General features: G+C 37.1%; 1 protein-coding gene across 4 annotated transcripts in view; it reads right to left on the minus strand.

Moving 5' to 3' along the window:
- Window positions 1-13,811, minus strand: part of cpeb2 (cytoplasmic polyadenylation element binding protein 2) — a 57,915-nt gene extending 44,104 nt beyond the window's left edge. For 2 of the 4 annotated variants that reach the window (XM_088926488.1, XM_088926487.1), the window contains exons 1-3: window positions 13,098-13,811; window positions 12,264-12,371; window positions 3,208-3,489 (exon numbers count right to left, since the gene is read on the minus strand). In XM_088926488.1, the coding sequence (XP_088782614.1) occupies window positions 3,208-3,489; window positions 12,264-12,371; window positions 13,098-13,556 (849 nt within the window). In that variant the 5' untranslated portion in view covers window positions 13,557-13,811. Of the gene's footprint in view, window positions 1-3,207; window positions 3,490-12,263 lie in introns of all 4 variants that reach the window. The other 2 variants (XM_088926486.1, XM_088926485.1) reach the window with 1 other exon arrangement.
- Between the last annotated feature and the right edge of the window lie 10,687 nt (window positions 13,812-24,498).

Raw genomic sequence — 24,498 nt, forward strand, 5'->3', positions numbered from 1 at the left:
CTTTTAAAATTTAATGTTTGAGCATGTGAGTTTGCAATAAAAATACTGACTGGAAAAAGATGTGTATGTATTTACAATCCAGCAACATTTGAAAACTTTTAAAGGGTTTGAATACTTCTGCGAGGCACTGTATATACTTATTGGCACAATTGATACAGTAAATGAGGTGAACTAGCCTGGGGCTCAGAACACAGAATATGATCAATCTCTAACCAGAAATGGTTCATAACATTTATTATATTTTCCTATTCAAGCCAATTGTTTTCCTTTAGATGGATATATGAAGCAGGTGTACACAGTTAAAACCGGTCATTTCAATCCACTTACCATTTAAGGAAACTGTTCCATAATCCTTATGGGTTCCAATATTTTTCCACTTAGTAATGTTTTTCTCCTTAATACAAGCAGATGTGCATTTGTGACACTTCCAAATTCATGTCCAAAATTGTTTAAAGTTGCAGGGTTCAGTTTTGCATGATCCAAACAACCAGCTTTATTATTTTGAGGTATCAAATCTTAAATCTGACTTAAGATTGACATCTTTGGCTTTAATAAATAGTCCCATACACCATTTTACGGCACAAAAGGTAGTAAGAGAAAAGTAGAGCAATGTGTTGCTGCAGCACTTACACTGTGATGACAAAATAACTATACCCCCTTAAGAGTGTTTAATTTTTAACATACTGAGACATATTTGGCCTTCACCTAGTCCTCACCAAGTTATAACAGTAGATAAAACTAACCTCATTTCACAGATAAAAAAATCTACTTTATCATGATTTTTTAAATCAGCCAGCATTCAGGTCATTTTGGTATATTTGAGCACAAGCTTACTCCTACCATCTTAATTCAGAGGGTATGTAGAATCAAGTGCACCAAAACAAATGATTAACTGATCATCAGGAAGAGATTCTACCTGTATATAAAAAACAAACACTTTGTTAGAGACTTTGCCCGAGAAGCATTCAGGTTTGTTATAACACATCATGTCCAGATCAGACGAAATCTGTGACAGTCTCAGAGAAAGAATTGTTGATGCTTATCAGCCTCTGAAGGGTTACAAAACCATTTTCAAACAGTATGAAGTCCGTCATTCCACAGCAAAATAAGATCTACAAATGGACAAAACTCAAGACCATTGCCTATCTACCCAGGAGTGGCTGTCCTCCCAAATTCTCTCTAAGATCTGACTGTATGATGCTCCTAGAAATCTCAAAGAACCCCAAGGTTACATCCAGGGATCCACAGGCCTCCCTTGTTATGCTAAATGCCAGAGTTCATGGAACCTACCATCAGGAAAAGATTCAATAATAAAAGCTTTCATGGAAGGATAGCCTGGAGGAAACCCCTGCGGTCCAAGAAGAACATTGCTGCATGGCTTATAAAACAGCACATGACTGAAAAACAAGATAAATGTGCTCTGGACAGATGAGTCAAAGGTGGACCTGTTTGGCCAAAACATCACATTTGACCAGAGGAACCTCATACCAATTATCAAGCATGGAGGTCATGGGGTGTTGGTTTAGGTCTGCGTTGCTGCCTTTAGGACCTGGCTATTAAACTCTTAAAGCTGAACTGAAAGTGAATCATGCAACAGGACAAAGATACAAAGCACAAAAATCTACGACAGAATGGCTCAAAAAGAAGAAATTCAGGATTTTGGAGTGGCCAAGTCAAAGTCCAAACCTAAATACTATAGAAATGCTGTGGTGGGACCTGAAGAGTGTTGTGCATAGAAGAAAGTCCTCAAATATTACAAAATTGAAGCAGCTCAGTGGTTCAGAGTGGTTCAGAATTCCACCCTGGTTATGTGACAGACTGATCAACTCTAACATTTAATTCAAGTTATACCAGTTAAAAGGGGTGCCACAAGTTACTGAATCAAGAGTGCTTTTACTTTTTCAGACAAAAATATTGAATGTGGGGCTGATTTTTATCATTTTATAATGACAAAGTAGAACTTTGTGTTATTTGTAAAAGGTGGTTAATTTTATCTACTAGGATGACTTGGTGAGGACAAGATGAAGGCCATATATTTCAAACTGTATGTTACAATTTATAATCTTAAGGTGGTGTATTTACTTTTTACCACAATGTATTTGATGCATTAATTCTGTATAACACAACTGGGTCCTCTGATCTAAGAGATTAGTGGGTCAGAGCACTTAATCCTCATGCATCAGCACACCACACTGTTAAGGCCTCATTTATTGCTTCAGCATGTTCTGGTCTAAACACCCATGCAATCCGTTTTTCCACGTAAGCTGAGTTACTATTGGAAACCTTGACAAGTGTGACATGAATAATGCCTTTGACAAAGATTGCACTACCTTGCAAATAGAGAAACTGCAAAGTTGCAATACTGTAAAAGAAACCTTACACATTTACTTGCACAACAAGTAAACATACCCTCATTCTACTGTTATTTAAATGATTAATTTCATGTTGTAAGGGAAACCCAACGACTTTCCCTGGCAACTTCAGGTGGGCGAGCAGCACTTGTAAAATAATCCATGGTTTATATTAGTCATAATGTCAAATGACAGAAAATGTTTTTGTTTTACTTATTCTAAGCTTACTCTCATTCTCACTTCAGCTGAGTTCCTCACTAAAAGCAATGTTTTGAAAGGAAGAGGAAAAGTTGGAAGACCCACCCTACTTTGGACAAGAAAACAAAAACAAATTCTATCCCAGTGAACAACTGCCCAGAAACAGTGCTTTGCACCCAGCTATGGAAAATTCCTAGAAAGAACACCGCAAGGCTTGATGTTTGTTTCCACAAAACTTTTTAATCAGCATGCTTGACGGCCTTGTTCTGGTTAAAATTCCATTTTTATGGGAAAGTTCAATAAAAATATGTACTTTTTAAAAACTGTTTGAACGGCAATGTTTGCTTTTCACATTTCAGTATAGAAGATCCTCCCAAAGTTGCCAAATAACCTGTTCTCAGTCTCTGCCACACCTAGTCTAAAACAAAGAGGCCTATTTAATCGACAGTGTTGATGCAAGTGCTGCACCTACATTCTTAATCTCACAGAGCTAAATCATTCTGTACTCAAGACTTTTTCAATGAGATTCTCATTAAAAAAGTCAACATACTTTTTGAGGATATCCAATTCCCTTTTTTTTTTTAATTTGAGGATAAAGTGAGGATGGATTTAATTGCATGTTTTAAAAAAACTGTGGAAACTGAGCTGCTAAACTCACCTGCAGGGGCAAGAGAGTGTTGCTGTTGCTGTCCGTGCGGAAAATGTTGTCCTCAATCCAGGATTTCGGTGTGAGTGAGGCTGCAGATCTTGGGAACTTAGGCGGCGCGATGACATTGCTGGAAAAAGGCTTTTTCATGGGCGAGATCTGGTTCATGGTGCCTGGGATGCCCATTCCCCCTGGCCTGCGGTGGTCTCGGCCATGAACCCCCCCCCAAGACATCCCTCCAGAGCTCCAGCCGCTTCCCTGATTGCTACTCCATGGGGATTGCTTCATGATGGGCTGGGGGGAGACACAGACAGGGACAGCTGTCAGAGCTCCACCGCGACACAACTGAAAAAAAGCAAATGCCAGGCCTATACAGTGGGGGGGGGGGGGTGGGAGGACCTAAAAAGGAAAACATATTCTTTTGTGTTGGTATTAAAAAGTTTGATTCGGTTCACAAATGGAAGACGGACTAACACTCAAAGCTTTATTTCTTTGAGGGGGGCCCTGTGACTCAGCTAGAGCAGTTTAATCCCTCTTATTGAGGGCTTTCTCTGCTAGGCCATTCCGCCTTGGATAATTCAAGCCCCTCTTCTGCTCACCTCTTGGGTAAGAAGATTTAGGTTTTACGTTAATGCTGTATCCCTTCCGCGCAGCAAGAAATGCTGGCAACTCTATACATGATACAGCTTTTGTCAAAAGCAACTGCCGCATGCCGAGAATCTATTCTAAGTTAATTTGCGGTGATCCTGACCCTCTGGTATTGTTTGCTCAGAGGGACTTGTTCTTACAATCCATAGGCCTTAAGAGAAGACCAGTAATTAGTGCACATATAAAGCACAACACCCACTGAAACTTCAGGTAAATTTCAAAGAACAGAGCAAATACTCAAAAAGCATTACTCTGTCATCTCATACAATGATACATGCATTGCAAGTTTTGAAAACCGCAATGATTTCAACCAGTCTACAATGTTGTGTGTATTTCTGCCATAACCTCAGGTCAAAACTTCAAACTACTGCTCATTTGCAAAGCTTCGTTTCTAAGCCTAGTCCCTGGCAGAGAGAGGGTATGGGTGGGTGGATGCTTTCATTAAATATTTGCAACCATTTTCAGAGTAATAGCCCAGATCTGAATGTGTGATGTCCTTTAGGATTTCAGCATTAATAATGAAATACTCCTAGAAAGTCTTGGCATCCATCTTGTATTAAGGGGGAAGTAAATGAAATAAGACATTATAGAAACAAAGGGCCCCATAACATTGCTCACAAATGTGATGTTACATCTCCCTTTAATGACCCAACTAATGATTATAAGCATCAGGCTTCACAGACTCCATTACTTCTTTTAATTCCCAATAATTTTAGCAATTGTGAGTACAATTATTCAGTCTAATTAAAATAATTAGGTTAAGATGTCAGCCATTCTGAAACTTGAATGAGCAAAGTCTGCTATATTTATCAGAAATGTTGTGCCTCTATCCTACTGCATCAACAATTATAAAGAACATCAAAGTTAAGGAAATCTGTTTTTCAAATCCAACTTGAAAAACATACCATCTTCAGCAATTCACCAAGCACAGAAATGCCACTATAATCACTATACCACTATCATATACTATCACCATAATTAGCTGAAACAAACATAAATTAAAAAAATCTTACCATAAGGAAACTATGATATTGCCACAAAATGAGCTTTTGGTATAAGTAGCTTAATAGCATTTTACAAATTTTATATTCAAAGAAAAAAGCAATGGCTTCATTAATCAATCCATTTATTTATTGGTATTAAGATACCAATAAATATTTTTTTTCTGCTTGCTTTATCAAGTTCTCAATTTTTAGTGGTTAAGAAATACTGAGAAAATGCGTGCAGAGAGGATTCCCATTTCCCTGTGGTCTCCTTAAGACATCACTCTCGGGAGGCAATGTACAGCATCTCAACCTCCTCCAGAAATACAACCCCCTCTCTCACTACAATATACACAGTATATAATGTAGGAAAGTATGCAAGCTAAGTACTCAAAATCTTCAAAGGCACTGACAAGGTCAACACATTAGACTTCATAAGCTTCAACAGTGAAACACAAACCCGATGACCAGTAATAATGTGAAAGTATATTTAAAGCTTATAACAGGACGTACTTTGCGCATATGTTGTAGGAGTATGGAACAAGCTACCTACCCATGTTATTAAAGCCGACACTCTTTTTTTTCCAAGAAATGGTTCAATTAGGTACTACCTATCAAAAGGACTAGATAACCTCTATGGTCTCCTCTTCTTTGTAACATTCATCTTAATAAGGGTACAAAGTACTTCTTGGGTGATAAAATAAAAATAAGAAGTGCCAGGAACTTGTACTGACAAATTGAGCTTTAGAACCTCATAAAGCAAACAACACAGAACATTAGTCCTTTAAGGCACTAAACACCCTTTCTGGACAATATCTTAGAAAACGCAACCAGAGGGAATAAAACGAGAATTCATGAAGACTCTCCACTAGCAATTATACAGACTTTATCTAGTGTAACTGAAAACAAAGGTCCAGAATATACATATAGTGTATTTTTTATAAATTGTGGTATAAGACCTGAATTGAAAAAAATCATGAACAAAAAATCTCCAAGCTTTTTGCCAAGGAGTGCCCTTTTGCTTGCTAACCAACTACATTCCTTAATATTGATTTGTTTGGCATCACTTCCCACTCTACTCTATAAAACATTTTCAGACGCTGGTAACCTGTTATCCGTGTGCTGGAACAATACACAGTGAAAACTGGAAAATGGAAGCAAAGACGATGGAAGCGAGTCTCAAGAACAAATCACAAAAACATTATTTTAACATATGTTACCTTGATGACTCCATCTGAATTTAAATCAAATGGAAACTGGTGGTGTCTGGGAAAGGTTTGATGGTAGCACGTCATAGGTACTGCTTTAAAAACAACAATTTGCACAGCTGGCATTGTAAACTGTACCACGTACCGTAGCATACAGAGTACAGATGAAGACAGAAAAAAAACTGTCCCAATTCCAAAGTAGTCATGTATAATACAGCACACATTATATAATTTAAGTGAATCACTTTAGAGTACAGCAGCACACATATACTAGTGTAAAATACAGAAATTTCTCTCACGCCATGTTCTATATTTGGAAAAACATCTAAACTAAGCATAAAACACTCAGTACAGTGACAGTCTCTAAGAAATACAAGGTATAGTAAACTATATATTCCAACCTACTTTTAGTTGAACTGATTAAATACAAAGGTTGTAATCATCTGTCTGCCAGGACAAAATATCTACAATAACAATGCCAAATAGAAAACTGGTTTATATATACCTCATTTAACATAAACTTGCCAATTTTCAATAATTTTACAACTAACCTCTAATCTAGACTTCCACAGAATCATATAAAAATAAGTAGAATATACCACACCATATGCAAATCTAAAATTGTGCACAGTATATTTAGATAGGGTGTTGGCGGTAAATGTAATCACTATGTCTTAGTCAAGTCTAGACTCAGAAGATTGAAAGCAATATCGCCTTGGATTTAGTTACTTCATGTTTCTGTCCACCATTACACATAACACAATTTAAATTTCAGTTTGCATATCATATTCCTGCTTTAACAAGATGATTTTAAAGAAAGCCTACAGTACGACAGCAGCTTGCTATACCTACGGTCTCTATTTTTTAGTAGCTGAAAACAAATTTAGTAATATGCTGTAAGACACTTCTATCCCTGCAATGGAAGGACAAAACTAAAGGCTTCTTCTTTCAAGTTCTGTGCCAGATCTGATTCTACCAAATGCAGAAAAAAATTGCAATGAGAAAACAATTCCGTCCAATAATGTCATTAACAACCACAGTTCTCTTCATGACCACAAATTTCTCAAAAGAGTAAAGCAAGTTCACATTTCAGGCAAAAAAAAAATATTTTTAAGCAAGCAAAAAAACGTTTTACAACAAAACAGAACAGTCTCAACCCAGTTGTAGACATCTTGTATCTGAAATACGGTAATTTACTAATGTATTAAGCACCATTGTTAAATTATATTTAATACTCAGTGATAACTAAGGGGCAGTTTTGTCAGTTCCAGTACCCTCTTTAAAGTCAATTCCCATTTCTACATTCACAGATTTGGAATTGGTTTGAAGAGGCAATAGTAACTGTAAAAATGGAAATTACTGTCCCTAATGATAGACTTACCTCTTTTAAAGTGTATATTATACTCTTGTGTCCTAGTGTGTATTAATGCGCTCTGCTTTTAATTTAAGTAGTGCCATCATTAAGAAATATGGAAAATACTCTCTAGTACAGTAATATTCTTTACACTAATTGTCTTCTCATTCCATTTGCTGTCTCACCTGCTCCCCATGTTAACCTCTAAAACACATTGGGGGATTCGTGCACTCATGCACATTGTGCTGTTACTAACTCACGGTTACAACCCTGGGTAGCTCCAGCTGCACTGTAAGGGCCATTATCCCTCTATGGTTATTTCTCCCAGCTAGCCCTTCCAGGTGCTAAGCCAGCTCTCTCCAATTTTGCAGCTTTCAGTGCTCCGGTATCTCAGAGAGTGTGGCTATCCTACACTATATAACCATGTCAAAACAGTGCTCTTAGTGTAGTTTTTGGAACTGAAGTCCTGTGAAGGAAGATTCATAACAATAATATTTAATGCTAACTTTTCTCCTGAAGGTTTAGTTTTTGTAGACAAAACATGTAATGCCTCCTGCTCGCCTTTTTAGGGATTTAAAGTACGACATTGGCTACCTCAATTAAAAAACATGACCACTCAGACAATTTAAAAAGCCATATTTTGAGGTAGAATTTTCACACCAAGTTTTCTTCATGACAAAACAATCCAAACAACCTCAAAACAGAAACTGAAATGCTGCCATTTTGTCCATCTCCCTTTAGATGACCTAAGACAGAAGACTTCATTTTTAAAGTTAATTTGTGCTCACATATGAATGTACATGCAAAATATGAAGAGAAAACAGTAACAAGATTTCTATAATGACAGGATTAATTCTAAAAAGAATAATAATGATAGGAGAAAATCTGAAATGTTGATTTATTACTAGGGCTGATTTGTAAAACTGAAAGCTCTATCCATATTTCTAAGAGACAACATTTAAAAATGCTGGTTAAGGTATGGAAAAGAATTAGCTGGAACAGAAAGATAATATATCGGGAGAAAGGCATGGCTAGCCATGATATAGAGTGTAACACTTCATGAACCCAAAAGGCAATCCTCTTTTTCTTGAACAACTTTTAAATTAATTATAAAGACGAAGGTGTTATGAGAAAAGGTGACTCTTGATGAATTTCTGTCAAAGACACCTCACCCCCTCCTTTGCAGTCACCAACAGTGCAGACTTTCACAAGCAATTAATTAATCCCAATAGATTAAAAGAAAAGTCAGTCACAGGGGCCCCCAGATTAAAGAAACAAAAACAGACTAAACTACTCTCTCACGCTATAAGTAAAGTACAGGTTAGCATGGGTCCATTGAATATGAGCACTGTGGCACTGCCTTGGCCTTCTGCCACACTGAGATGCACCCTATGGCACAGGAGAAGGATTAAATGCTCATTTTTCAACCATGGTCCTTCATTTGCATTAAGATGAACACAACTTACATGCACAGTACGAACCAATTAAGTAATGTCAACATCAATTAGAATCATTCTGAGCAATTTTAGGACAAGTATTTAACCATTATGCTGCTGTAGGCCATATAGCAACTAGACTTTAATGGAGACAGATTGTAGAGCAGTCTTTTGTCCTTCCATTTCATGTCTGCATTAATATTGTTTTCACAAATTACAGAACAACAGAAATTCAGTGGGTTCAATTGAACCCCTTTGCATCTTAACCTGTGCATAAAACTAGCCCATATCACCAATCTATGAAATGCTATCTGCAAACAAGCAACCAATCACATGAACTTGTCATTAATTAGCTTTAAAAATAAAAAAGGGAGAGAACATTCCTGCGCATGCGATTTCAGTTCAGAAAAAGAACTGCTGTTTAGCTCCGTTGTACAGCCTACAACAATGTCGCCAATTATGTTTGCTGCTTATAATTGAGCGCATACACATTCACCTGTGGTGTTTTTCGACACCTTTGCAACAATGCAACCCTACCTTCTTAACAAAACCCATCCGTGTGTTTTCTAGTGAATGGTTAATATTATTTGAAATAAATGGAGCTGTAATGTTGAGTATTCAATAAAAGATGATTAGTCCTGCAGAAGCACTGGAATCCAAATCAGACCAGGCTGCCAAAGGCTGATCTTATTCATTCCTTAGAAGGTCAAATCGTGATTCACTCTCTAGCCTTTAGTGGTCCAATTTGACAGCACTATGCAGTGAGTTGATGTTGGTGTTTAAAGTGTGGAAATGTTTTGTTTAACTACAATAACTAATCAACACATCCGAAAATTTCATTAGTCCTGTTTATTGCCCTCTTCATTAAACAGTATTTCTTGGTCTAGTCAAGCCAACTTTGAATGCGGAATAACATGAACTGAACATCTCTTCCATTATTGTTTTTAATGACATTTTCTATGTACGTTGTGGGTATTCTCAGTTATTCTGTTATCTGCCAGGCTATGCACAGATTAAACAAATATTTAAAGTCTCATTGTACCTGAATCTGGGGGAATCCTCCCAGAATGAACCATGTAATGTTTCACCAATGAACTTGGTAGAAAAGTAACAATGATTGATGGACAAAAGAAAATACAATTGCCTTTTAAAATGATTTTTCACAAACCCTTTTTTCCTGAATAGAACAGAATATATATAGAAGATAGATGCATTAAAAAGAAGGATTAGTGGTTAATCCCTCACTTCCAACAACTCAGTAGAGGCCTTTGCCTTACAAACCTGATAAATACAACCTAGTCTCAAACTTAACCTCAGAAAGATTTGGTTTAATAACTCAAAGAAGAGGTATCTAAATTAAAGGAAAGACTTTGTCTCTCACAGTCTTTAATTGCTACAGTAAATACCTGGCTGTCTGTAAAATGAGGTTACAGTATTGCCCACAGACCCTGTGTTTCAACCTGCTCATCACCAGAACGACGAATCTGGCACTCATAAGCCAGTACTCATCAGTCTATCACTAAACCGCAAACTTGCACAAACAGCTGTCTCTTTCAAAAAACAATGCTATTGCTCTGGACCATATTTGGATGGGCTCTCAACAAAACAATAAGGATCTTCATTTTTTTTATAATATGAGTTTGGATGGGCTCTCAACAAAACAATAAGGATCTTCATTTTTTTTAATAATATGAGTTTGGATGGGCTCTCAACAAAACAATAAGGATCTTCATTTTTTTTTAATAATATGAGTGAGTCTTACTGCATGCGCGTCCTAAAAATGTATCACAAGCACAGAAAGTTCTATGTAAAAACAATGAGAAACATAACTTGAAGCTACCACGTTAATTTGTTGAAACATTACAAACCTGAAAAGAATTGTACAGTTCTAAAAAACTTACAATTTCGAAGAAAAAAAAATAAACTGACCAAATAAAGCGGCCCACTTTAAAAGTGAACTATAATAATGGGCCAATTGCATTGCTTTTAAGATCACAACTGTTGTATTAGGCTATTGCCAATACATTTTAAAAATAAAAGTGATAGAAATTCGTTTGCTATAATGACAAATAGCATATGGGATTTTTACTTTAACAGATGGTGCTAGTTAGCAGTGCTAACATGCATTAAGGTCAAAAAGACAGATACATGTGTGAATGTGAATTGCGTCCACATAATCTTTATCTGTATTTTATGTCTTTTCATGACAGCTTGTCAGCTAACGGAATTCCTTTCATCATATCCCTAATACACTCTACAGACAGTTCTGCAGTAAGGCGTTTATTTACATCAGATCACAAAATCTACATTTTCAATCAGAACTCTGCCCTGGTTCTGGTTCTGTTTCAACAGCACGGCTCTAATCAACTGATGACCAGTCAGATTCAGAAGAGACTAGAGGTAAACTCATACTTCCACTAAATGTATTCTTCTTCAACAGCAAACTAAAAAATGGCAAAAACTGCTTTGTTTATTCATTTTTCATATCACTATACTGCCGCAGAATGACTCATGGACCAATTATACTGTACACTGAGCTGACATAACAGCAAAGGAAACCTCCCTCACAAATGATACCTCCAATTTAATGCATAACAACATAACAAGCACTAAAATAGACCTGAACTCTAGGGCGGTCTATTTTACCTGAAGTAAAATAAGACGTTCCTTTTCCTCAGACAGGTGACTGAGAGGTGTGGCAAGTATATCCTGATTGAGACTTCTGGTCAAAGACTAATCTGGGTGTTACAAAGCAGGGTGTAACACAAGGAATCTCGTCCTGCCTTCTCAGTGCTCTTAGCAGTTTTTGCAGAGACTCGGTAATGGTGGCTCAATTGAACAATGAGAAACAGAAGAACTGTCGTTAAATTTTTGACTGATTCCATTACAGTCTGGTCAAGACTGACCATCATCTGTTGTATTGTGAATAAAAGGTCTGGGTCACGTTGTGTTAAAGCTACAGAATAGAATGTCACTTGACAAATATTCTGAAATATAGTACTGAATTGTTTTTATACAGTTAACATAAGTTTTGTTCTGCCCAGTACCAAACTGGGAAAAAAAATCAATTCTTAACACCTACCAAAACATTTTACATTTTTTACCTAGATGTTTCATTATTTTAAACCAGGTGCACATGCTTTTATGACTCAGTAAAATACCATTCACCTGCACAGTTTATATATATATAGTGTTACAGCTGAAGTGACAAAGGCCTGTGTCCTGAATGATTCAATGCCCTTACATACAGACCATGTTCACAGTAAAAAAAAATAGTATCGTTAGTAATTTTTCACCAACACCGTTCAGTTTATAAATCTGCGTTTGGGAAATATGGTTTACACGGTATGAATCGACTAAAAGATTGTTTTCCGTTCCCAAAATATGTCGCTATCAATGAATTTTAAAAAGAGGGGGACCCCCCACCACCTCCCCTTACCTGATGGTGGTTGTAGTTGTTCCTCTGCTGGAGAAATGCGCTCTGGTGTTGGTGCAGCTGGGGGCTGACTGGAGACCTCCTGTTCTGTTGCTGTTGAGGTAAATTAATCTGGGGAGAGAAAGGGCTGTTAAAGCCTGGCACATTAATCCCCGCGCAGGGATTAGTTGAAACCGGCGAAAAACTCTGGAAAAAAGCAGGGTTGATGGAAGAAGGGATCCCCGGGTAAAAGCTGTTGTCTGGCTCGCTGCTGGGAATCTGATTCATTGGGTTAGCGTGATTTGGGTTGCTAGAGTTGGAAACTGGTGGCGGGGGTGAGCTAGTCTGGACTGACCAAGGGGTTCCGAAACCGGGCAGAGACGGGGAAGCTGAGCTCCCGGGGTTCTGCTGAGGAGATGCCATATCCTGATTTTGGAGATTTGTGAAACCGGCTCCGAGACCTCCTGGCAACATGTTACTAGTGCTGCTGCCATTGCCGTTATTGAGCAGGTGGGCACTGGGAGAGTCCATTTGGATTTTAACCTTGTTGGGATTCACGGAAGAGGGCGATGGCGACGCAGCAACCACCACATTGGTTTCGGAAACCGCAATCTCGTCAATAGTCGAGGTGCTGGTCTGAATGGGGCTTGAGTCCGGGCTCCGCTCGCAGTTGCTCTGATCTGAATCGGGGGATCCCTGCTGCTGGCGGCTGAGGGCTGGGTACGGCTGCTGCTGAGCCAGGTGACTGAACTCTCCCTGCGGCGGCGGAGGGGGTGGCTGCTTGGTCCTGCTGAATTCAGTCTGCTGTTGCTGGTTTATCGGCTGATGTTTTTTTCGATCTAGCTGAAGGTCACTGACCTGCTGCGGCTGCCCAAACTGGTCTTGATTTACAGTTGGCTTGAAATCGGACAACTGTTGCTGGTTCTGGTTAAGGTGGTTGTAGTCCAGCCTCTTCTGCTGCTGTCCCAGCGGGTTGCCAAAATCGGGGTTGTTGTTGGTGGTGGTTTGCTGACTGGTTTTGTTGACGTTGCTGTTGTTTTTTTCGGTGGCCGAGGACTGCTGCTGCGCTGTTTTTGTCACCCCAAGAAGAAGCTCATCCTGCATGTTTTGATGATGCGCAGAAGTTGACAGGAACAGAGGGGACACACAGGCGGCGTTACTGCTGGAAGCGGAGAAGCTGCTGGGAGCGAGAGGGGAGAACTGGGCACTCGAAGCCGGGGAAGAAGTCGCGTACGACCTGAAAGCGCCTCCGCCAAAGAACGTAGAGCTGCTGTTCAAATTAGCTGTCTGTAACAAGCCGAACCCGTAATCCCCCATTTATTTATATAAAAAAAATGTTTGAAAATGTAAAATAAAAAATACGATTTCCTTTTTTTATATCAAAATAATCTTTTAAAGTATTTTACAATATAAATACAGAGGGAGGGTATAAATTGCGTCGTTCGTTCTTATTTTATTTAATGGCCGGTGCCTTTATGTTGTGTTATTTTTTAATTATTGTTATATTTCTGTCTTAACTCAGTCCTATTACTACTGTACTCCCCGGTTTACTCGTTCATCTCCCCTCCTCTCATTGCCGGTTCGGCTGCAGCACAGCACAATAAAAACCCCGGAATGTACGTCACGAAAACGTCATGATTTATTCCCGACTCCGCCTTCTGCTTATAAATACTAAACACCACAACTAACTGCAGAGCGCCGCATTCTTTACGTCATTATTTTCATTATTCATAAGCTGCAGTGCCGCGTCATGACTTCTTGAATATTTAGCAAGGGAAGCGTGAGTCTTTTTGCCTTATGCGGTTTTCAGGCTCCTCCGAAGGTAGGCGCAGATACAGTTCCGTTTCAAGCCTCCCCTCCTTTTATCTTTCTTCTCATAGTATTGACGTAGCGTCACACGTGGAAAGGACGCATTTATCTGGCGCCGTGGGAAAAATTGGGATTAAACCGGGAATTAACTGATTCGTTGCCAGTTAAAGTTGAAAACTGGTAATAATACATGATTTGCATTGTTTTTTCGGATCCGAAGAATTAACATTAGTTCATGTGCAGTAGAGTTTGTATGCAGGGGTATGGGGACAGTTTAAGAAACGCTGTAAGACAGTCAAAGGAAACAAAATATCAGGGAAAACTACATTGTAGGACAGAAGTTAATGTGTGGCTTTTAGTATTCTACAAGACGCATGACTAGTAATAGTAATGCACAAAAATACAAGTGTATTGCGGTAAATAATATTTTTATTTTTTTATAAGACCTTTGCAAACTGAAATGTTGTGAAAACCTCAAAAGATTCTAATGACAACAATGTGACGGGGGCAAAACAGTTTTGACCAAAGTGAAGATAAATATATATATATTAGTATTAAAAGATCAGATTAAGTTGTGGTCAGGGAAGAGTCCAGTAAAGAAGCTGTAGCCAAAAATTGCAGGTTCTAGTATCAAGAACTGAAATTTTTGGTGATGCAGTTCGTGTGAAGAACGTATTCATCAGTAAAGCATACAAAAAGGCTGTCTGTATGCAGCACTAGTGGGGTTATACTTAGAAAACAATGGATGCAGGACTTGCATCTTAATATTAAAATGAATAATACAGCGAATTAATGAAAAATGGAAGTATAAATAAAATATTTGTACTCATGTTCTTGCTTTCTTTTTAAAAACGGTTTTCGAGTTATCCTTTATTCCCTTTGTTAATGTATATTGTTTGGTTATTCTTATGCATAGTGTGAATTAAGTGATAAATGTAAGATGTTTTGTTTCAGATACACAATACACAAATTCCTCCGGTTAAACGCACTGTGTTATTTTCAGATTGTTTAATCCCTCTTTATTACATTTTGTATGTCAATATGTTTTCCATATGAACCCCCTTGATTTGATAGAAAATGTATACAGCATGCTTAATAAGATCCTTGGAGCAACAAGATGGGATCAAGCAAGATGTCTTAAATAATGCACTTAATATTATGAAGTGCCTCTATAAGCAATAATCTCAAACAACTTGATCTTTGATTAAATGGCTTGTTCTTGTTTGTAACCTTTCTTTTGTGCTTATGCTAATGTCGATTCTCAACAGTATTTCAGTAATCTAGTTGACATTTCAGCGGGTGCGCCAGTAGAACCTTATTTCTAATTTTGTTTTGCAACACATCTCACCAAATGCCACATGGCTGCTTTTAATTATTTATAATTCATTTAAGAAATATTGCAGACCTGACCCCTAAAGTGAGGTCATAATAGGTTAGAAAGATTTTTGTAAAGGTGGCTGTCCCTCTGGATTGCTATTGGATTATGAATAATTGTGAGCATCAATGTTATACTTAAAGTTTAATAAAGAGTTTGTAATAGAAGATGCTACATTCAGCTCTTCAGATTTCCTCAAGTCCTGTACTGAAAGTGAGTGTAATACAGTATAACATATGTACTGTATACAGAGTACATAACTCTATTAGTACATAACTAATACAGAGGGGATCTCTATATCTGTAAAACAGGTATTTCAGCCTCTGTTTACTCAAACTTCTATCTTTCTGGGAGTAGCCTGACAAGCTATAAAAAATCTGCACAACACTATTTTTAACTGTGTACTGATTAATGACTATACCCAATATCACGGATACTACTGGTACATAATACACTCTACATTATGAATACAGTAATCAAGGCATTTTCTTAATTAATATCAAATCTAAGATAAAATTCATTAAATTATTTTTACAGATGGAGTTTCAGAGCAGCAGTCCAATCATCAGAATGCAACACTTATGTGATGCACAGAAAAGAATGCAATGATGGTAATATGAATGTTTATATAGTCAAGCTCGTTTTAAATATATATAAACAGGTAACTTCTTCTTTCCCTTTTTTTACCTCTTTATAGCAGGTTCCCAGTTTTACTGAGTCATCCACAGAAAGAAAATGCAGAAGCAATTCTCCATGCTTAAATTTCCCTTACTGTCTTTATTACTTTGGTTGCTGCATTTTGAAAGTGTCCCGGTCCTGTATAAAGTACCCCCCATGGGGAACTGACTCATGCATAAACAGCAAGTTGGTTTCAAAATAAAAGATGTGCTGTGTTGAGCCAAAGGTGGAGAACAGAGTAGTACAACATCAAGGGCTGCAGCATCACACACTGGCTGTTATTGGGAGCTGGCAGAGATGGGGTGGGGGATGTGAACGAGGAGAACAAAGAAAAAGATTAAAAAAAGGATGATCGCGCAGCTTAGAAACATCTTCAGTCAGTTAAAGAACATTTACTTATGCTACGAATATAACCAGCATAAACTACATAATGCAGGTTGATGATAAAAGATCATAAAATGCATAGGAATGATAGATTGATCAGAAAATTCTGTTTTTACATCACAGCATTTCCTGTGCATTTAAAGGCAACATTGATGTTTGCATTGCCTGTCCTCAAATATTTGAAACTGAGAAGATTATCCAATAAGTAATGAAGGATTTTTTTAAGCACAGCCAAAACTATAATTTGGGGAGGATTTGTAAATAGACAGATAGATTTGTGATAATCCCCAAAAGGCATGTTCAGATCGAATTCCACCAAGATTTGGGGTTAGTGTTCATCGTATTTCCTGTAATGCTACTTTAACAATTCTGATGCATTAGTATATAGAGTGCCACAGTTATACAGTATATGCAACACACTGTGAAGACAAATGCTTTTGATTTATAGCCAGAACATACAATATCTATTTAATTATCCTGAATATAATTGCACATTTATTTGATTTTCTTCATTATTCATTTGACACCCAATTTGATATGCCTTTTGTTGAATGTAGGATTTTATACTGATGCACTTTTATTGAATATAACAAAATACACTTTTCTAGTGATTACAGTAAAATTAATCACTTATTAAATTTTCATTATATGTAATGTTGTTAAGAAATTGTACATTTTATTGTGCACTATTTGCTAGACCTGCAAGCACTACAAAGAGTACCTTACAGTTTTAAAACTATTGTTGTAAGTTGATTTAAATGTTAAATTACTTTAACCCTTGTATTTTTAATACATTTAACTGAACATTTTGGGGGAGGGGTAAATTGTTCTTTTCTTCAGTTTTTGTTCCATTACTTCAGTTAGCTTCTGTATTTACCATGTAGATATCTTTTGTGTGCCCATGCTGTGCACTTAAGTAATTAACAGAGGTTATCTAATACACTGTAAGGGTGCACCAAATCTTAATAAGCAACACAGTTATTTCTGAAGTCCTGTACTTACAGACAGAGAGCTCGTACAATCCAGTTATAGATGAACTTTTGTTAAATTTTAAATTAAACATTTGTTGGAACTGTCAAATCACAGAACTTATGATGTGGAAGAAATTGATAGTTTCCATTGGGGCCACAATAGATTGATACCGGAGCTTGTCTTTGACGAGAGCTTAGATCAAATGCACTTGTTAAGAAGAGAATCAAATTGAAAATAAGAAATGAGAGAAAACATATACATTGGAAGTCATTTTACAAGAGTGCCTTTCCAGTTTATAAACTAGTGTGCCATACCCATTCAATTTTATGATCTTTCAAAATTCTTAGATAATTTAGTATTTTCAACAATGTTTCTTTACCAAAAATACCTGTTGGTTTCAAACTAGAGATTTAGTTTTGACAGGAGTTGTCTATGCCTTGATCATATTTATTGACATAGAGAACAATTGAAATAGTCTAATGATATGACTATAAAGAATTTGAAAAACATCTTATTGTACTGTATGTATGAAGTATCCGAAGGTCTTTCTGACAATACGAGCAGTTAAATTATGAATGTAAATTGGATGATCTACAGTTACAGGACGGAGTTGCCGTGGAGTAATTGAAAAGCAGAAGTTTTCATTCTGGCCTCCTTCTCTTACATGAATGCCTTTGGCATTGAAATTTAGCTTGATTGCTGCTGACCAGATATACAGCATGCTGTGGGGACATCAAAATGAAAAAGAGGGCCTGCAGAATGGCTTAAACAGTAGAGGCACTCATTTGTAGAGCAAATTAGGTGCTGTAGTACACAGATTGCCAGTTTGTATATGCATGCTATGTTATTAGCTGTTTCTAACTGGGATTTCCCAATTGGAGAGTTTGGATACATTTAATTCATGTAGAGGATAGTCCTGTCTTACTATGCTTATCTTAAAGGGCAATATTCCCTTTTTTGCTTACATTTTGCGTGTGTGCTTGAAGTGTTATCAGGATAGGCTGTCTCAGTACTCCAACTGCTGTAGGTGCTGTGGTGCTCGGTGTGAAAAAAATGTATAAGGTTCAGAAAGTGAAAATATCAGAGGAAAGCATGCATAATCCTTATTCCTCTCATAATGGCCTGTTGTCATAAAGTTGAATTGAATAGCATTTGTCCAGTCCATATTATTCAAGATATTCGAGTATAAAAAAGATTCCACTTTTGTTTTCCAAAGCTAAAAAAGTAAAAAGGTGGGTAACTGGCAAAGCATGCAATTGTACGATAAAGTAATCACTAGTGAGCCGAAAGGCTCTTCAACTACTGCAGTAAGGGGGCTAGCCTGTTCAGTGAGCCAAAAGAAATTCAGAATTTTGCGCATCTGTTTCCTTAAATCAAATTAATAAAGTGTCTTTAATAAAGTGTCTGTCTAGTCAAGGGCTCTTCTACCACCTTTTCCTAGAAGATGTTTCAGCTGTGTCTCTGCACCACAATGACGCTGTCAGCTGTCAATTCCATAAACAGAAATTTACCTCCCATTACAGGATATTTGCCCCTCTCCATGACCCTTCGCCAGTTCTCCATATCCTGGCCATGTGGCACAGATGGTACAATCCTGTCCGTTCAAGGCAGGTGACAGTGCTGCCTGATGCTGAGTAATCAGTGGCTGTAATTAGCCAGACTGGACCAGGCACAGATAATAGGGCAGACAGCCAGCTGCCAGTCAGGGTGCTTCTGTGTGGGGGAAGGGCTGTGGATCACAGCTCCACTGTAGCTCCTTGAAAGCAATATCACACCTAAATTGAGAGACAAAATTACATGTTAAAAGTGTTCTTGTATCACAAGGTGCTGCTACTATGTTCTTATTTAGATGTTATATGCTCTTTGGTAACAATTGAACTGGATTGAAGATCCTAGCACTGCTGGTTACCTCTTTGTGCTCTAGGCAAGCTAATGTTACCGTTATAAATTTTAAGTAATTTTTTTTACACACATCTCACTTTGGATACTGAAGTTACAGCTTGGTTTACGTTTGTAGATCATTTTAGGAAAAAGAGGCTTTCATGTGTGATGTATATCTATATTTATGTTAGAAATCTATGTATTAAACACATACATATTGTAAACACAGAACCCCCAATTTATACTTCCAAATACTCAATTTAATTTATTTTTGTTTATTTTATGTTATAAAATGAGATTATATATTCTCATATTTATTATAGATTACATATTCTCATAGACATAGTCTTTATAGAAACATATTTTCTTACATAATTATGCCCCAGCAAATGTCAGACATTTAACAAAACTGGCTCTTCTGTCTTGACCTTAGAGCTCAATCGTATTATGGTTTTGCTTGATAAATGCCTAGATATGTTTTTGAAGTGTAATTGTATTAAAATATTCTTCTTCACAACGTGCACTGTTATACTTAGCTGGACTATTGGATTTCGCTGGATCTGTACATTATTTTAAAGCAACCTTAATTAGGACACAGAGAGGGATGCTGCATTCTATAAATAAATTATACTGATCGAGATGAGGTTACACATTAGCATTGTCTGCCTAGCAAACAGGCCCTGACACAGAAGTGCAGCTGTTGTCCTTGTGATAGGTAATCTGCATTTCCTATTGTTTGCTTGATTACAACATTTAAGCCTGAGGTGGAGGGGGCTGTGTAATGATAACATTTGGCACAGTCCCTGATTGCTCTGACAAGCTTCTATGATGCACTATATCAGCCTATAAAGGCAGCAACTTTCCTAGCTCAACCCATCCCCCATCCTTTTTTTGGCAAATCCAGAGAATCTGAAAGTGTCATGTATAGTGAGTGCCAGCTGGACCATATACCCAGACACTTTGGTCTGCGTCAACAGATGGCAGGGGAAAAAAGGGACTATATCAATAAAGTGCTGAAAAATAGATACCAATAAAGTCTGGGTTAATCATGGATTGACAAGTGGAGAAAGTGTCATTAACAATAGGAAGCAAACCGTGCATTTGTGGATGAGCTTTTTGAAAGATGCCGGATATGAAATGTATAAAATGAATGTAAATTATTATTTCTGGACCCAGGCAGATGCTGCCCTGACTGTTTTATATAAAATAAGTGCTCGTGATCAACACAAAGCATGAAGCATGAGAATAGTGTGTATTGTGCCTGCTCCTGAAAAAAAAATTCTAGTGAATTGTAAATGACATCAAAAGAAATAATGAATACATCAGCTGCTGCCATGATAAAAACATAAAACCTTAGGGAGTAAGTGTCACAAACACTATTAATGTTTATGTATTATTAAGCTATGTTGTTTGTATGTTACAAGTCCAGGATACTGCACATTGTTAAATAAACCTTAACTAGATCAAAGGTTTGAGGAGTAGTCAAAAGTATAAATGAATGTATTTATGTAAAAAATACAGTATCATAAAATTCACAGCAGATCACAGTATGAAATGGTTTGTGTCTGTTGACAGAGCCATAAGCAGCTCCTAGAATCTTGACAACACGACTTGTTGTTCCTTTTTATTTTGAGGACTATTATTGTTACTTCAGAGTATGGTACAAATACAGTTCACCATTCAGCAATAGCAGCATTAGTAATGCGAATGTTATTTTTCTTTTTTTTTACTGATGATTAATGTGGCCTACACCTGTGAAAAATAGAAATCCACTATGTGTTACATAAAAATATACCCCTACAAAACTGTAATAAATTGCACATTAAACAAATGGCATGAAGGTATTCAAGCAGCAACTTTGGATTTGTAAAATACTAAATGATCAAAATTAATTGATGTGTCCCTTAATTGCACAGGATCTTTCAATAGATTGTATTGCAAGTAGTAATTAATTTTCATGTGTTTGTCATCAGAACTGTTGATATCCTGCATTTATAGGCATGGAGAGCAATAAGCTCTACATTGGACTATAAAAAGGGTTGCACAAATATATTGCTCTGCATTTGTATGCTTGACTTGGGATACCAGCAAGACTGAGACTAGTGCAAACTAAATATTTTTAAAATTAACATTAAAATGTTAATGTAATTAATGGTGAATTATATAATTGTTGAATTGATTATACAAAGTGTTTTACTTTGAATGATAAAAAATACAATACACATAAATGAACTCTGCAATGAAGTGATAAATTAATTCAGCCTTGTATTAATTATGTGTGTATGCATTTATTTTCTGCCTAAGGTACCCACAGCCATTGCATAAAGCTACTGCAATGGTTTTTAAATGGATTTTGTTGGATTTTGTCTCACTGACATGTTTCTAAGGAAGTACTCATTCAGCAAATGGCTTGAACGGAATAAATCTAGAAAGACATAATTAAATGATGACCTACCAAAAATATAGGATATAATCCAAAATAATACTTTTTCTGACATTCAGATTTAATTTCATTCACCAATCATAGGTTACATACCCATGCCAGGTTTCTAAAACCACACTCAAGCAATGGGTTTATAATTTTGTATTGGAGCAATTAAATCAAGATTTGAATTAATTCAGGCTTTACCCTATCAGTAATCTCAAAATCATTTTATTTTTTCAAACAATAACATTAAATTAAAACATTATATGTCATACCTTATTTGACAATATAGTATTGTTAACCACATCAAAAATTCTGCATTAGAATTGCTTCAGCTTACATTTTTAAAAACTAGACTTGGTCACATACCGGTGTTAGTCATTGTTTTTTAAACTAATTTGTATACATTTCATACCACATTGGAATATTATTGATAACAATTTCATAATTGCTTACAGTGTGTATGTATACATGTGTAATTAATCCCTTACAAAATCACAGAATCTCTTCTAGCCAGAATCCAATATAGACAATAATGGTAGCGTGTTCTGTAATGCATATTATTATAAATAAGATGTGAAATAAAACATTTCTCATAAAACATATTCTTTGTATTTAATTAACTTTAGAAGTATTGTGATGCTTTCATGACTTGTTAAAGCTATTGACAATGTTTAGATGAAAAACCAAAAGATGCCTGATAATCTGTGTATTACTAAAGGACAAATCTCAATGTGTTTCTAATGTAAATGTCAAGACCTCATTTAGGGTGGCCTACTACTTGTAACTTTGTGTAAATCTTGTGCTCAGTATTCTGTTTTCTGACCTTACTCAATGTATAGTAATAGTAACCACCTTTTTAAAACGTCACTAAAATAAAAAGTGTAGTCAGACCAGTGCAACCACCTATATTTTTGCATTAGATGTAAACAGGTATTGAGGAAACTCCTAAAATGTGAAGTAATCAAGATCTGCAATTGTTTTCAGTCAAGAACGTATCTTTCCTTTTTAATGTAGCTGTCGGCTCTTACTTTTGTCAAGCCATGGAGATCGGATTCACATTACTGTGTCGTCTTGTTCCAGACTTTTTATGATGAGCTTAACACGACTTGCCCCCAAGCCAAACCATTTAAACCCCAATGGGAACAACAGGATTTTATATAATTTTCCCACGATTGCTGTATTCTCAACTGAGGAGCTATGAATACAGTCCCTAAGGAGGCCATCCCATAGGGCCTCCTTAATCTCTTGACACTGAAGAGTTAGAGCAGTGTAAAGTGCGAGTCAAGCAGGAATGGAATAATCATTAATAACTGTATTGCTGAGGATGACTGAAAACCTTTAAAAGGTACACCAGCATCTCAACCCAGCATTGTTTAGAAAAGGTGCACAAATTACATTCAACATTCCATACTTTTGTATACAAAAACTTATTCTTAACCTTATTCTAGGTTGAAATGTGCATGCTATTACTATTTGTTTCAAAACATATGATCACTTTCAGTATTTAATTAACTAATAAAAGTATTTAATCTAGGTGACATGGTGGTGCTGCTGCTGGGGACAGGGTTCAATTCCCGAATTGCTATCTGTGTGGAGTTTGTATGTTCTCCCTGTGTACCTGTGTGTTTTCCCCTACGCAAAATAGAAAACGAATGGATGTATTTCATAAATGGGTCAAGACACAACAGTGTTGGCTTCATGCTGTGATATAAAAAATGAAGACATTTTTTCTTCATTTCCAAATAAAAAGGGCAACTGATCCTGTGATTAATTCCTCCTTCAGGCATGCAGGAGTATGGAAATATCATATTCCCCCAATGTTTGTGGGGATTTACACCAGGCACCTCCATTTCCTCTCTCTTCCCAGAGACATGCTGGCTATTTAAACTGGATAATCTGAATTGTCCTTTTACCCAAGGCTCTGTCCAGGCAAAGAGAAGTCGTGTACTTTCAGTCCTGCCTTTTGATATGTTCTTCTGGAATAGGCTTCTATGATTCTCACCAGGACAAAGAGTCTTCTGATAACAGATAAATGGGTTTAAAATAATGGTAAATGACATTTTCTTTGTGATTTTGCATTATGACTTATTATTTACCAGGCTACCAGAGTGTTCCTTAGTCTGTTTCAGTTTGGTGTACTGCTCTGGGCTGCTGGTACATAAGATAAGATCACTTTATTAGCCATATACAATTTCTTGCATTAAGAATTTGTCTTTTTCTCATACCCCAGCTTGCTCTCCATGAGACACACAGACAGGGAGAGAGAAGCTTGGGGTCAGAGCACAGGGTCAGCCATTTATACAGCACCCCTGGAGCAGCTGGGGTTAAGGGCCTTGCTCAGGGGCCCAACAGAGTAGGATTCCTCTGCCAGCCATGGGATTTGAGCCACCAGCCCCAGACGCAGATCCTTAGCCACAGTGCCACCGCTCCACCTGAGTAAAGCCACATGCTGACATTGGATCACAAAGCACATACAGTAAGTTTAGCTGGAGGAAGAAGACCTCCCCAGGGGCATCCTTAGTGTATTCTTCAGGACAAATGTCGCACTTACACAGCCCTTCTACCTGTTCAGTAGTCTCCCATGGATGTATTCAGAGAGGAATGGTGAGTTTCTGAAAGTGTTGCCTGTTTTATTTGTATTATGTACAGTATATGGTGAGCATAGTGGCTGGGATGTTTCTCCTCCTTCATTAATACATACTGTACATCTCTGCTCAATCCTTCAAGCAGAA

This window comes from Atractosteus spatula, chromosome 1, assembly GCF_055471065.1.
Source record: "Atractosteus spatula isolate fAtrSpa1 chromosome 1, fAtrSpa1.hap1, whole genome shotgun sequence".
NCBI classification, from domain to species: domain Eukaryota; kingdom Metazoa; phylum Chordata; class Actinopteri; order Semionotiformes; family Lepisosteidae; genus Atractosteus; species Atractosteus spatula.